This window comes from Dendrobates tinctorius, unplaced genomic scaffold (assembly GCF_039654945.1).
Source record: "Dendrobates tinctorius isolate UK_male_01 unplaced genomic scaffold, ASM3965494v1 ptg000202l, whole genome shotgun sequence".
In the NCBI taxonomy this organism is placed as follows: Eukaryota; Metazoa; Chordata; class Amphibia; order Anura; family Dendrobatidae; genus Dendrobates; species Dendrobates tinctorius.
In genome coordinates this window covers 1,599,101-1,613,442 of record NW_027361869.1, presented here as the reverse complement: position 1 = coordinate 1,613,442, position 14,342 = coordinate 1,599,101, and the positions used below count along the sequence as shown (strand labels likewise).

Sequence of the window (14,342 nt, the reverse complement as noted above, 5' to 3'; positions counted from 1 at the left end):
GAGATTGATCTTATTTGTTATATATAATTCTCATCTACCTGGGCAAAGTGGTTTCCATTTACTTTTAACGCTTTTGTGATCACTGCCCATGTATGAACCCAGCTCTTTTTGGTGTAGATGTCTTGAGTGGCAGCATGGTAACGGTTGGTTTAAGAATTATTTTTTTTTTGCCCCCCAATAGAGCAAACCTAAGACTGCCAGCAGAATATCAGCAGGCGTACATGAGACGGACCAGGTGAGATATGTCTGTATGCTGTACATGAAGGGGGACTGTACAGTGACTGATAGGAAAGGCATTGATCTTTTTTTATGTAATGATTTTTTTTACACTACATTTCCAGTTGTCGAGGACGCTCCATTGAAGTAAGAGAAATGTATCACATTCACAAAGGAATAGTGTCAGTTGTCCAACAATCATAATAGGTGATATCACAGCTCACCTCCTCCTGTACAGTGACTGATAACACCTCCATATACAGTAGATAACACAGGATCTACCATTCACAATAGGTGATGTCACAGCTCACCTCCTCCTCCTGTGCAATGACTGATAACACCTTTGTATACAGTAGATAACACTTGATCCACTATTCATAATAGGCGATGTCACAGCTCACTTCCTCCAGTACAATCACTGATAACACCTCCATATACAGTAGATGTCACAGCTCACCTTCTCCTCTTCCTGTAGAATGACTGATAACACTTCGCCGCCGGCATCGGAGAATCCTCGCAGTGTGCCGTGCACACGCTGTGAGGATTCACATGTCTGCGGTCACATAGTGACTGCAGACTTCTATGATAAGTCTGCACAACCCCTTTACGGTCTGACATGCTTTTGCTGAGTCAGGATGGATTGGATTTATTTTCATTATCTATAATAGTAGCAGTTTCGGTTCCGTCTCCTTAGATTTTTCACATTTGAGCTGTTCCACGTACGTAGTGCACATTTCACATTTTCAGATTCTCTTACAAGAAATGCAATAAACTCTTACGTGCAGTGTAATACAAGGCGGTGAGGAAATTGGGTTTGGCGATTCCATACTGAGATAACCATACTGTCTTCCTGTGTTTTATAGATTATGGGAGAAGTTCTTTGCCATTCAAGACCACCTTCCTGCCTCCAGACCCTCATTTATTCAGAAGCTGCAAACAACTGTATCCTGTTCCTGCCGGGTGACGTAAAAGCCCCGTCCAGCGGTCCTTAGAGAATAGGCCATTGTACCGTGCACTGCGCCTCTGCTCCTAGAGGGATATCGCATGCCTCGTCCTGAACTCCAGGCTGCCAGACCTGTATTCTGAGTGCAGCAATACATATCTATGTAAGGAATGGGGCCACTGTGTATCCCATTCTATTCATTTATGCTAATGTTTGCACGCCTCTTCCCACGACGCCTCAGCACAGGTAAAATGCTGTTCTGTCTCCGTATGACTGCGCATGGAACTCTGCGATTTGCTGACTAACATCTATATTTCTTTTTACAGATTGATATTACAACACAGTTCATAACAAATTAATACATGTTGGTAGAACGTACAATTGGGAAATGTTTCCATTTTTATTTTCTTATTTTCCTGTATTATAACAGGTGAATATACATCTTATTACTCTGTTCAGCTGAGTGCATGTATTTCAGGCTAAAAATAAATTTTCTCTATCACTTCATTAGGGAAACCAGGACACCATGGGTGTATGCTGCTGCCACTAAGAGGCTGACACTAAAAAAATTAGCTCCTCAACAGGGTACACCCACCAACTGTGAAATAGCACAGAAAGAGGCCTTAAAAATCCTCCTGCTGCTTTCTACACCCACCAACTGGCAATAAGTTAATCAGTTTTAGCGACTGGAAGAGCATAGTGTGGAGTTGTCACCCTGATCTCCCACCTAGAGACTGAGAGCACAGTGTGGAGTTGTCACTACTGTACCCTCTTGTGTCTACAGGGCAGACCAGAGAGGATAGGCTAAGGGCCCCGTCACACTAAGCGACATACCAGCGATCCCGACAACGATATCAACGTGTCAGGATCGCTGGTGAATCGCTATGTGATCGCTGGTGAGCTGTCAAACAGACAGCTTCACCAGCGATTAGCACAGCGACGCCGCGCGTGCGGCATCGCTGTGTTCAGTGCTGATTCATGTCAAAAATAGAATTAAAATAAAAAATATTGTTATTCTCACCTTCCGACGTCCCGCGCAGCATTCCCGCCTCTCTCCGCGCTCCGGTCCCAGTAATCCTTTGCGAGAATTACCGCGATGACGTCCGTTCTCGCTGGATCGAGAAGTCTCACGGTCATTCTTGCAAAGGATTACTGGGCCCGGAGCGTGGAGAGAGGCGGGAATGCTGCGCGGGACGTCGGAAGGTGAGAATAACTATATTTTTTTTTTTATTATTATTTTATCGCTGATCGCTGGTCTCCCGCCTGTCACACACAACGATGCATGCTGGCCAGCGGGAGATCAGGACGAAAGAAATGTCCAGAGGTTTCCAAGAGCGATCAGCGATACCGGCAGGGGGGCTGATCGCTGTCACACATGGCGATCTCGCTGGTGAGATCGCTGTTGTGTCACAAAACTTGTGACTCAGCAGCGATCTCGCTAGCGAGATCGCTATGTGTGACGGGGCCTTAATACCCTAACACGACAAGAGTGTTTGGGGCTCCCCAGTGGACTGTCCTTTCCACCAATCCCCTGCCGAGCCAAATCAGATCTCGCACTTTGCACTGACGAGGGACAGTACCCCGAAATACTGTGTCTACAAATTGAGATTCTAGTTTTGGCTTTTATCCTAAGTCATGTTACAAGGCTTGTTAAAGGGTCGACATTGAATTTTAGGATTGCTACTTCCAATAGGTGGCACTAGAGAGCGCCCTCTCCAACTTCTGCGGATCCGTGAAAACAACGGTCCGGTGGCACCCGTTTAACGGATTGCACCTGACAGAAAAAACGTAAGTGTGAAACAGGCCTTAAGGGGCAGGTGTCAGCGCTTTCAATTCTTTTTCAGAAAATCTGGCATCTCGTCCACAGGTCATCACATACCTGCAGGGGATCCCATCTTTTCTTCTGAAGTTGGTTTCCTTGTTAAAGACATTGTACTTCTGTCCTTTTATTCGTCTCCCTCTCATCCTCGGGATCAGTCACTAAACAAACTGGTGAGCGCCCTTCCTCTCTACCTTTCCAGAATGGCACTCTGCAGACGAGGGGACTCTATGCTCATTATCTCCGAAGAGGCCTCCTGCTTCCAGGTCTACCTTGGTCTGTAGGGTCCTTTCTCCCATTCTTTTTAAGCCTGTTGTATAAGGGACAGAGCGTATCCACTCAGGGTCACGGCTCACTCTGCTCGCGCAGTGGTTGCCTCCTGGGCCGTCCGCCTTGAAGCTTTGCAAATCTGCTACATGATCTCCTATTCATACCTTCTCAAAGTTCTACAGAGGTCACACCTTGCGAACCTCTGTAAAATCATGCACGAGCTCAGACTTGAGGTTACTGTCCTTTTACCCTCCCTTGGGACAGCTTTTGGATGTTTCATGGTTTGCCTTGTCCCCCAATGAAGTGATAGAGAAATTAAGATTTTGTGGCTGACAACTGTGTACAAGGGCAGGTGCTGTGTCTCCCAAGGAAGACTCCAAGAAAGAATTTACGGTGAGTTCTCAAAATCTTCATTTTGCAGTTGGACAACATTAAATATTTTGTACTGTTTGCCTTCTATTGCTGACTGTGACTTAACTGAAAATAGCTGAGTGTATTGAGTTAATTGGGAATCTGTGAGTGAGTCCATTCTGAGAAGAGAGAGAGATTTTAACTCTTATCTTCCTTCTTCTGAGCTCCTTTCAGTCCCTTTCATTACAACAAAGTTCAGCTCAATTCTAGTAGCTATAAATTGGCTGGGAGGAGCTCAGAAGAAGGAAGATGAGAGTTAAAAACTTTCTCTTTTAAGAACAAGCTTACTGTTGGATTCTAAGTTAACTCATTCTGCATCCAGTAATAGAGAAGCTATAAAAGGCAGACAGTGCACATTTTTTAATAAAACCCAATTGCAAAACTTAATTTTCAGCCGTTGTTGTATGCATTTAAATAAAATTGACCTCCACGCTCTCCATATCCTTTTAATGATGATAATTTAGAATGCAGGTGGGGGCGCTGTTTTATAGCCTCCTATAGTAACTTGTCATCCCTAATTTTTGCTTTAGATATTATTATTAGCGGCCTTCAGCTCGGTCTCGGCGACTTGATGGATGAACTTTCTGTAGAAATATCCATCTTGTACAAGCCTAGACAGGTCCACCAGGGTCTTCTCTGTTATCTTGATAGTATGAAGCCATTGGGTTGCTGGTCTTCCTCTTCGCCTTGTTTCTTGTATTCTTCCAACGGGCAGCACGGTGGCTCAGTGGTTATAACTGCGGCCTTGCAACGCTGGAGTCCTGGGTACAAATCCCACCAAGGATAACATCTACCAGCATTATTATTCAGGTATCCTGCACCCGCTAGAATAGGACTCCTGCACGAGACCTGCCATTGATGCATCCATGCCTAATCATTAGGACAAGTGCACAATACATCCTGGCCAGTGTGTGCAGACGTGACGTCATCAGTGATGCTCACTTCCCTTTTAACCCCATGGAAAACTTGATTATAATGCTGTATTCACATAGTAAGATCAAAAAGCATTTTTTGTCATAGTTGCCACATTAAAATGCTGTGGAGTGCTACATTTTTGCCATGATTGCGGTAATCCTAGCAATAATTTGCCATTTGAATGAACCCTAACAATTCGTCCACATGCAGAGGTCTGATTGACCATGGAGATGCATTATATCTTCTCAATGGCTCATTTTACCAAGACTTGATGAAAATCACTAATCCTACATTGGTGCACACCCCCAAAAAAATCAGTCCATAATCCTATCTAATTACATGTAATGATTTCTTTTTCCATTAATTATTGAATTGTGACATCTTCCGTTTTTAATTATTTTTTTTTCCTTTTTTTTATTCCTTTTGTCTCTTCTACTTCATTACTTCTGAAACCTCCACACGTATTACCGCTCCACCGTTTTACAATATTAAACTTTCATGTTGTGATCCTTAATTACCAATCAGTTTGCTCCTGATGCTCCCAAGCGAAGCCTCTTCGAGATCGAGGAAGAGACCGCGCGCTGCGAGAGAGAGGTCAGGAGCTGGCAGCAGAGTGCAGACGCTGCCGGTAACTGGCAAGGATCAGGTGAGGAGGGTGCGAGCGTCACGAGGCTTTCTGAACTGCGACCACCGTGATCTCCGCTACCCCACCTCTAATCAGGTGCTGGGGAAGATCTGTAACCATTGAACGCATGTCTTATCAATTACATCATAATGAGCATTCAGGTCTATGGACAGTCGCCTCCTCGACCTTAATGATTAAGCAATTGTCCATGTTATACATCTCGTAAGAAGTCTAGAAAAGTCCATTATATACACGCACAATTATAATTTCTTACATATACTATGCACGTGTGTGTATGTGTATATAATATTATATATATATATATATTAGCATCTATATTATTGTAGTCGTGTGTGTGTGTGTGTGTGTGTGTGTGTGTGTATATATATAAATATACTTATACAGTATGCATGGACGGTAAATAATATGTGTATGTGTGTGTGTGTGTATATAATATATATATATATATATATATATATATACACACATATACTTTGCGTGTGTTATATATAAACGTGCACACATACATTATTTATAATATATATATTTATTCAAAGCAGCACCATTGATATATAAAAGGGAGCAAATGTGGGTGCAACTCTATATATTAGTGTGTGTATATTTAAATTACATTCACTTGTGTATATGTACATACGTATATGTATGAACAGTATGTAATATATATATATATATATGTGCATATATTAGTGTACGCGTGTATTATTTTACAACCTCTACTCTTTATGGGTTCATATCAGGAGAAGCATGAAAGCCAATCCTCGGCACACCAGGTCCGTTCTCTATGGCGGCATTATATGACTTACATCCCACCTCTTATTGCCGCCTGCCAAAGATCCATCAATCAGGAAGGCTGATTGCAGGGTAGAATTTAACCCTTTTCAGCAATTGTTGGAGAGGAGCGCCAGGGTCATTCATGTGACCCTCATGGAGATGCCGGTTATTAGAACAGAGTGTAATAATCTCCAACTCTACCTGTTCACTCCTGACGTGAAACGCTAAGTAGGAAGAGTAATGGAGCTCGCAATGTAAGTTCTAAGAATGTTACTGGCAGCGGGAGTGTGCTGGATAGAAGCAGGTTTGTTAAAAGGACATAGACCCCCTCGTTGGCTTGTATTATGGGCCGGCTATAAATACATATTGCCGTGCCATGCCTCCAGTGCTTTGCGGCTACTGATGAATTCTGCTTCACCTAATTAACCTGTGCTCATTATTCGACAGTGGGCGAACAGGAGCCATTCATCTTCATGTGTGTTTAACATCTAATCCTGTCCGTATTGTAAGACTGAGGCTGATGCTTAGTGAGATGACTGATCGTAGTGTGAAAGTGCCCACGTTGCTGATCTCAAGATTCAAAGATTAGTTTTATTGGCAGGACTAAATATACATTAGTTTTGCCAAAGCAAGCGCACAAAGCGGAATAAGGATAGGGACTGTAGGGATGTTGGGTAGGGGTTGTAGGAAAGGTGGATGGGGGCAGATCCAGGATGGGGGCTATAGAAGTCCATGGCATAGGGAAGGTGGATGGGGGCAGATCCAGGATGGGGCTATAGAAGTCCATGGCATAGGGAAGGTGGATGGGGGGCATGGGGCAGATCCAGGGTGGGGGCTATAGAAGTCCATGGCATAGGGAAGGTGGATGGGGGAGATGGGGCAGATCCAGGGTGGGGGCCATAGAAGTCCATGGCATCTAATGTAATCATTTTGTAGGTTCAGTGCCTGGGGTCATCACCATGGCTTAAGTACGATGCTTAAAGGGGACTTGTCCGCACTCCTGTGTTGTGCTGTTCTTGTTATTCCTACTGGAAATTAAGAACTAGGTGTTAACTTTCTGATTACTGGGGTTGTGACCGCTGGGACCCCCCAAAAGATCTCATAATCGTGACTCTGGAACCCCAAAAACGAGCTCTTCATCCCCATCCTGAATGTAGCAGAGGTGCCCACTCTCTGCCTCCCCTCCAGTCCTATTGGACTGCTGGAAATAGCTGATACAGTGCCCGACCTCTTTCTGTCCGTCCCACTGACAGTGAATGGAGGCAGTATCTGCGCCTCTCTGCCACATTCAGGTAGGGCTCTAGCCCAGTTCCATAGCCCCGTTCTCTGCTACAGTCGGGGGTCCCAACAATTAGAACTTGGCGATTAGCAAGTAGCTACTTTGGTAATAGCCCTTTAAGTAGGTGCAAAGTTTTGTGATACAGTAATTTCTTTGTATTATTATAGGTTTTGGTTTTGTTTGTTTTTTTCCATATTTTGATAAATAATGCTCAATTTTCCAGCTGCCTGTAGCCACCACTAGAGGGAGCTCAGTCACTTGCTGCATACTGATATATATTTTGCATACAGAAAACTCCTGAGCTCCCTCTAGAGGCAGCTGGAGGTAGCACATTTCTTATTTGAGTAAGGCGACACAGGGAATTTTGAGCTCTGTATCAGGAAAAATAGAGCTCTGACTACTAATATATATATATATATATATATATGGGGGGATCATTTTATATATATATATTATATAATATATATAGTGATCATCCACAGAGAAGATACTTCCAATATGACATACTTCCATTTGGCATGCTATCAAGAGTGATGGCATTCCAGATGAAGGTTTGCGTCGTGAATGAAGAATCGAGGCGTCTCTACAGATCAGGAAGCAGAGTCTGCTAATTATATTGACATTTGTGTGGAGGACTGACATTTCTCCGCTCTCTAAGGTCCGGCGCGCTGCCAGAATCACCGCTTTCTGCTGCTTTTGGAAGCTCTACAAGAAGAAGTGGACAAATACCAATCGGAGCTGCAGAACCTCCAGCTGGGTAAGTGACGGCAGAATTATCACACCAGGCAGTGTAGGGCGCCGCGTCCGAGGCTGGGAAGTCACTATCCATCATTTGGATTACGGGAGGTCGCCATCTGCTTCGTATAAATCCCAGTGTGCCGGGAACACTGAGCGCGGAATTACACCAGAATATTCTGTAGAACATCTTCCGCTGTGCAATTTGATAACTGTCACAACCAACATGTTATTTCTGGAAGAGTCATTAAACACAACCACTGACGATTGACAATGAAAACTCGCACAACGCATCTGTCCGTGCCCCTGTTAAAATGAGGAGGCCTGGCACAGCCTTACCTACAGGACAGACACAGTGGCCCACATTAATAGCCTAATTTTCACTAAAAAAAAATCTTTATTTTAAACTCCGTCTCTCGATATTTATTAAATGTCGCACCTTAAATGGGTTTTCCCATCTCCAAGATCCTATACCAATAAGTAGTAGGTGTAATAATAAGAATATTAGCCAATACCTCCAATTAGAACTGTAGTATGATTCTTCTGATTTGCAGTGTCTCTTACCCCATGTGCAGGGCATTGCACTAGCTTGGGTATCCACGGTTACAGCCACTTGTATAGTGAATATGAGTTAGTTAGTGATCATAACCATGGATACCTAAGCTTCGACGATGCCCTGCACACGGGGCAAGCGACATAGTAAATCAGAAGAACTATACTACATTTCTAACTGGCCCAAAGCCAGTTTTCGGGCATTAAAACCATACATTTTTGCACAAGCAGTACCTGCATAACAGTTTCCAATTACGGTATGTAATGGTTTCGACGCTTTTTTTATTTTAATGGGAACCAGTCACTTTATTCACGCTGCACAAATTCCAGGCAGCATGAATCCGATCCTGGCTACATGATTGCAGCCTGGAATGTTTTTCTCTGAAACGCTCCAGTGTTTCAGACAAAGTTATGGTGTGGAGTGGAGGCCGAGTACCAGACTAGATAGTCCGGGCCTCCCCGAACCACCAGAGGAGCCTGACAGGTCTATCCAGGGGGTCAAGGAAAGTTGATCTAAACGCCGAAACGTTTCAGAGGAAAATATATCTGTCTGCAATTGTGCATCTAGTCTTATATTTTCCTGTATCAACATCATGGACAATGAGTGTTCTTGCATGTTACTTTTTTATAGCTTCAGGCATCCCGGCAGCGTTTTACATGAAAAGTGAGGATATATTCAGTGATGGTGGGTAGTGCGGTCAATCTTGGCCAGGTGTAAGATGTCAACAGTTTGACCCCCCTGGAATTGTGATTCCTTTTTTGGAGATTTTTTGGGGAGCGCTCCTCTGCTGCCAAGTGGGTTTTCTTCTGTTACCACCACTTACTGGGCCGATAGTACCAGATGCAGAAGGAGAATAGACGGTGAGAGCCACCTTTAGGTTCAATGTCCACCGGGACGCGGCCGATCTGGTAGATCATCTCTTCCCATAGGTGTGTGGTGGCATGAACATACTGTAGATATGGAGCCTCTTCGCTGACGGTGATCCAGAGAGAATACACTATAAAATGAGGGAAAATTGCAGAAGGTTTCGGCCTGATATTATGTGAAATACATTACTGGGATCCAAATGACACAATTCATTGTTATTGATGATGGAGAATAACCTTTTTCCTCGCCCCGGTCCCAAATTCTGTATCTCCTCCAGTAAATGATGCTGCTGCAGCTGTACAGCTGCTGGGATATAATTACGGCTGCACAAAGCATAAAGTATATTCTTAATACCGGCTGAATATATAATTGCGGTAAAGCGAGAGAAGCAATGATGCGGCCAGTGGTCGGTATTGGCCCTTAATAACCTTGTTTTATAGCTGGCTAATCTTTATGGGCAAAGAGTAGAAGCCTCTCGTCAGCCGCCGTATATCTCAGGATTTTAATAAAACCATTAACCTTTAATGACAGCCATGAACTATGTGAATCCAGAAACGGACTCTGTGTAATGCCATGTTCATTTCTGTCTTTATTTCATGAGCCAAAGCCGCTCGGATCTGCTATTGCTCATCTTTTCTGGCACCAACATATGTTTTGTTCTCTTACTTCTATAACCTACAGACAGTAGAGTAGGGGGCAGGATCTGACTATAAAAGCTTTGTTTGTGGTCTGTAACCATGGAAACACATAGATTTGCTCAGGATCTGTAGACACAGAACAGTAGAAGATTTTCAATTAGTGTTTTAAATGGATTGCAAAAGTTTAAAGGAATGTAGAATATAATTGGCTGCGAGAGGTTGAACTTGATGGACCTAGGTCCATCAAGTTCAACCTCTCGCAGCCAATTATATTCTACATTCCTTTAAACTTTTGTAACTATGTAAACTTCTAGAAACCTGTTGTTTATAGACCCGATATGTGAGCTTTATGTTATGCATAGATCTCAGTATTTTCTGCCATTACGCTTCTCTCCCAATTATTCATGTATTTATCTGTTTTGCTTCCCTATTTAGCGGCCGAAGAGTATAGACATTGGGCAGAAAAGCTTTCTATCAATACGACGTGCGTGGAGTCAGTAGGCTGCCCCTCTGGGTACATCAGGCCTCCCCCTGTACTTGTATATCACCATCCCAGCGAGCTTTGTGAGCTGAGCCGCAGCCGGCTGAGATTGCAGGAGCTGCAGCAGAGGATTCATTTACAAAAGGTAATTAGTGGAGTTTATTCCATCTGGCTGTCATATTTCAGGGGATATCTGTGATGTTGGTGCTGCTTGTCTCCTCTCTCTCTCTTCTTTTATATGGACATTTCTGGAATTTGCACCAAATAAGATTTTTTTTTTTTCTTTCAAAATATCCCAGATTCACCTGCATCCTATAGATCTCCAACTTTTCTTACCATAAGAAACACAACCCCAAGTCCCATACCATCTCATCAGCAGTCTTCTCCTTTTAACAGCCAAGTGCACGTGTGACACCTCTTTGTGTTGATCACGTCCCCCACCACCTTTGGCACTCTCGCGTGCCCCCCCACCTCTTTGGCACTCTCGCATGCCCCCCACCTCTTTGGCACGCTTGCGTACCTCCCTCACCTCTTTGGCTCTCTTGCGTGCCTCCTCCCCACCTCTTTGGGTCGCTTGCGTCCCCCCATCTCTTTGAGTCGCTTGTGTGGCCCCCACACCTCTTGGGTCGCTTGTGTGGCCCCCACACCTCTTTGGGTCGCTAGCGTGGCCCCCACACCTCTTTGGGTCGCTAGCGTGGCCCCCACACCTCTTTGGGTCGCTCGTGTGGCCCCCACACCTCTTCTTTGGGTCGCTCGTGTGGCTCCCACACCTCTTTGGGTCGCTCGTGTGGCCCCCACACCTCTTTGGGTCGCTCGTGTGGCCCCCACACCTCTTTGGGTCGCTCGTGTGGCCCCCCACACCTCTTTGGGTCGCTCGTGTGCCCCCCACACACCTCTTTGGGTCGCTCGTGTGCCCCCCACACACCTCTTTGGGTCGCTCGTGTGCCCCCCACACACCTCTTTGGGTCGCTCGTGTGCCCCCCACACACCTCTTTGTGTGTCCTTCTACCGTTTTCTCTGGCTCCCATTTTTTCTGTCTCCCTCTATTCCTAAGCACCATCTTCCCCCTTATCTATATATCCATTTCTCTCTCTGTCCTCTCACCTCCATTATCTTTCTTCTCCCTCCTTCATCTGTTCCTCCTCTTCTACGACTGCATGTGACTACCCTGCCTCTTTATGATTACTTTGTTTTTTCTCATTTGTTGATTATCTTCTTCACGAGCCTCCAGCATCCTTGGATCCACTTTGCCCACATTAATAGCGTCTAATTGCTGCTGTGCTACCTTCACCCTGTAAATGAGCCATTAGTGTAAAGCTGTGATCTCTCCCAGGTGTTCAGTGAAGAGCTGCTTCAAGAAGCACAATCCTGGAGTGAGGGAGCCCCTACCTCCTGCCTGCTGTTCAGGGCGATCTACACCCAGCTGTGTGAGGGGGGAGACACGTTTCCGGTACTGGTGCAGGACTATAGCTAACAGCCGGACAGAATAAAAGAATCAAACACATCATCTGGCAAATATCAGTGATCATGTCCACTTTTTTCTTAAACCTCCAACCCAGGAGTCAAGGGTAAAATATCTTCTGTTTGTTCCTGTTTATCTGAATTGGGTGTAATATGTGTGTTTTATTATATGTATATGTCAATGACTTTTTTTTTATAAATATGAATTTAGTAAGATCTCTGCTGTCATCTTCTACATTTACTTCCCTAACATCCGTATAATATATATACATACAATCAATAGAGCTGTCACAGGAATGGGCCTTAGTTTTGATTGGTACATCAAACAAAACCATGGCGTCATCCAACATTTGCTCTTTTATTTCTGCAAAAGGGCGCACGCTTGCTGTTCAGGATTGATAGAAAGCTGGGTGACTACAGAACTGGAAGGTGCAATAGAAATGTCTTAAATCTCACACTGTCTGTTTGTTAATTAAATATATGGAAAATATATATTTATCTATTCAGGACTTCTCACCAGATGCGATGCTCCAAAGAAAATATCATGATAATTCAAAAGGTAATGGTTTATTTGTATTGTCCTCAAAAAGAATCATTGCTACAAAATATGTGAATTAGTCCCATGGTTGGCTCATTAAATTGATTGCAGTTTATTCATCCATCTTTATCTGGATCCTGTGTAGAAGTTTTATCAGCTGCTTGTCCATGAGTGTCCGTCCAAGTTGCAGTAGGTCGCAGAAGCACGTGTCGGCTGCTTAGCCATTAGTGTCAAAGTCCAGGATATAGTAGGTTCCAGGAGCACATGTCAGCTCCTGAGCATAGAGACCAGCACCACCTTCCCGAGTGTCCTGTATCAAAACATAAGTCTTTCACAACACCTGTTCTGTCCGTTCTTGGATGTCCATATGGTGTGCATCCACCCATGCTAAGTGTGAAAGAATAAAGGTCATGTCAGCAAATATGCCCAGGACAGAGTTTAGAGTAAAAATTTATAACCATAATTAATATTTAAGTCTCGCTCTCTTTTCTCTTGCCTTCTCACTTTTTTCTCCATCTTCCTTGCTCGCTCACCATTTTCTTCACCCACCTGCCCTTTCGCTTGATTTCCATCTCTTGCTCATTAGCTCGCCTTCTTACTTGGTCTGCTTTTCTCCTTACTTATTCGCTTGTTATACTTTTCACACTCACTTGCTCGCCTTCTGGAGCGAGCTCTCTTGTTCTTCTCCTGGAGCGAGCTCTCTTGTTCTCCGTCTGGAGCGAGCTCTCTTGCTCTCCTTCTGGAGCGAGCTCTCTTGCTCTCCTTCTGGAGCGAGCTCTCTTGCTCTCCTTCTGGAGCGAGCTCTCTTGCTCTCCTTCTGGAGCGAGCTCTCTTGCTCTCCTTCTGGAGCGAGCTCTCTTGCGCTCTCTTGCTCTCCTTCTGGAATGAGGTCTCTTGCGCATCTTCTCGTAGGAGCTGACTCTGCTCATGATTGCTCACACTCCTTGCACTCGGTTGCTCTCTTTCTTGCTCCAGTTCACTGTACATCCGCCTCTCTCTCTCCTCTCTTCCATGCTTTTCACATTTCGCTTTCCTTGCTAGCTTGCTTGCTTTTATCACACTTATGCGTTCTTTCTTTTACATTTTGATCTCTCTTACCAGGCAGATTTCCCTATATATCCCAGGAGCAGATGGTTAATAGTGCTCTGGAGTCTGCGGTAGTAAGGTTGTTTCTCGATCAATACTGAACTAATCATGAGAGAAGACAACCAGGATATTTTCTGTCTGTGCCCACTATGTACTCAGGATGATCCAAAATGGATTTTGTTGTTTACAAACTGGAGCTGTCTGGTCCTTGTGTAACAGCGGTGCTGTCTAATGAGACGAGCTCTCACAATCGCCACTCTCGATAATCCGATTCTCTGTAGCAGGAGGATCTTTTTTTTTTTTTTTTTAACAGACCTCTAAATTCTGTTGAGAGAGCTGCAGCATGCCACTCTGTAGGCTGAATCTCCTGAATAATAAGTTTCCCCTTACGCTGTCCGCTCATACACATTAGGCTAATTTCGACCAAACCTGCCCATATCGATGAATTTAGCCAACACTCTTATGTGTATGGGGAGGGGCAGGAAAATTGATTGTCGATGAGTTAAGAGTCTTTGATTTCGGTCTGCTAATCTTCTTGTTCTCTAGAAATAAGACTCCGCCAGACATGTTTCGCAGGAGCTTTTTCATAGGGAACACAGGAGCGCTCAACCAAATGAACGCTACTTTGTATGGCTGAGAGTAGGACCCATGTGAGGCCTAAAAGTCATGATACTGTCATCCTGATCTCAACATCATCCAGTCTGTTGGGGATA

At 44.3% G+C, this 14,342-nt stretch overlaps 1 protein-coding gene across 6 annotated transcripts in view; it reads left to right on the top strand.

Annotated features, from left to right (window-relative positions):
- TEDC2 (tubulin epsilon and delta complex 2) overlaps positions 1 to 12,221 on the top strand; it is a 65,836-nt gene extending 53,615 nt beyond the window's left edge. For all 6 annotated transcript variants that reach the window (XM_073553593.1, XM_073553594.1, XM_073553592.1 and 3 more), the window contains exons 6-11: positions 182 to 235; positions 1,080 to 1,158; positions 5,100 to 5,220; positions 7,929 to 8,027; positions 10,499 to 10,689; positions 11,878 to 12,221. In XM_073553593.1, coding sequence (XP_073409694.1) covers positions 182 to 235; positions 1,080 to 1,158; positions 5,100 to 5,220; positions 7,929 to 8,027; positions 10,499 to 10,689; positions 11,878 to 12,018 — 685 coding nt within the window. In that variant the 3' untranslated portion in view covers positions 12,019 to 12,221. The remainder of the gene's footprint in view (positions 1 to 181; positions 236 to 1,079; positions 1,159 to 5,099; positions 5,221 to 7,928; positions 8,028 to 10,498; positions 10,690 to 11,877) is intronic.
- The last annotated feature ends 2,121 nt before the right edge of the window (positions 12,222 to 14,342 follow it).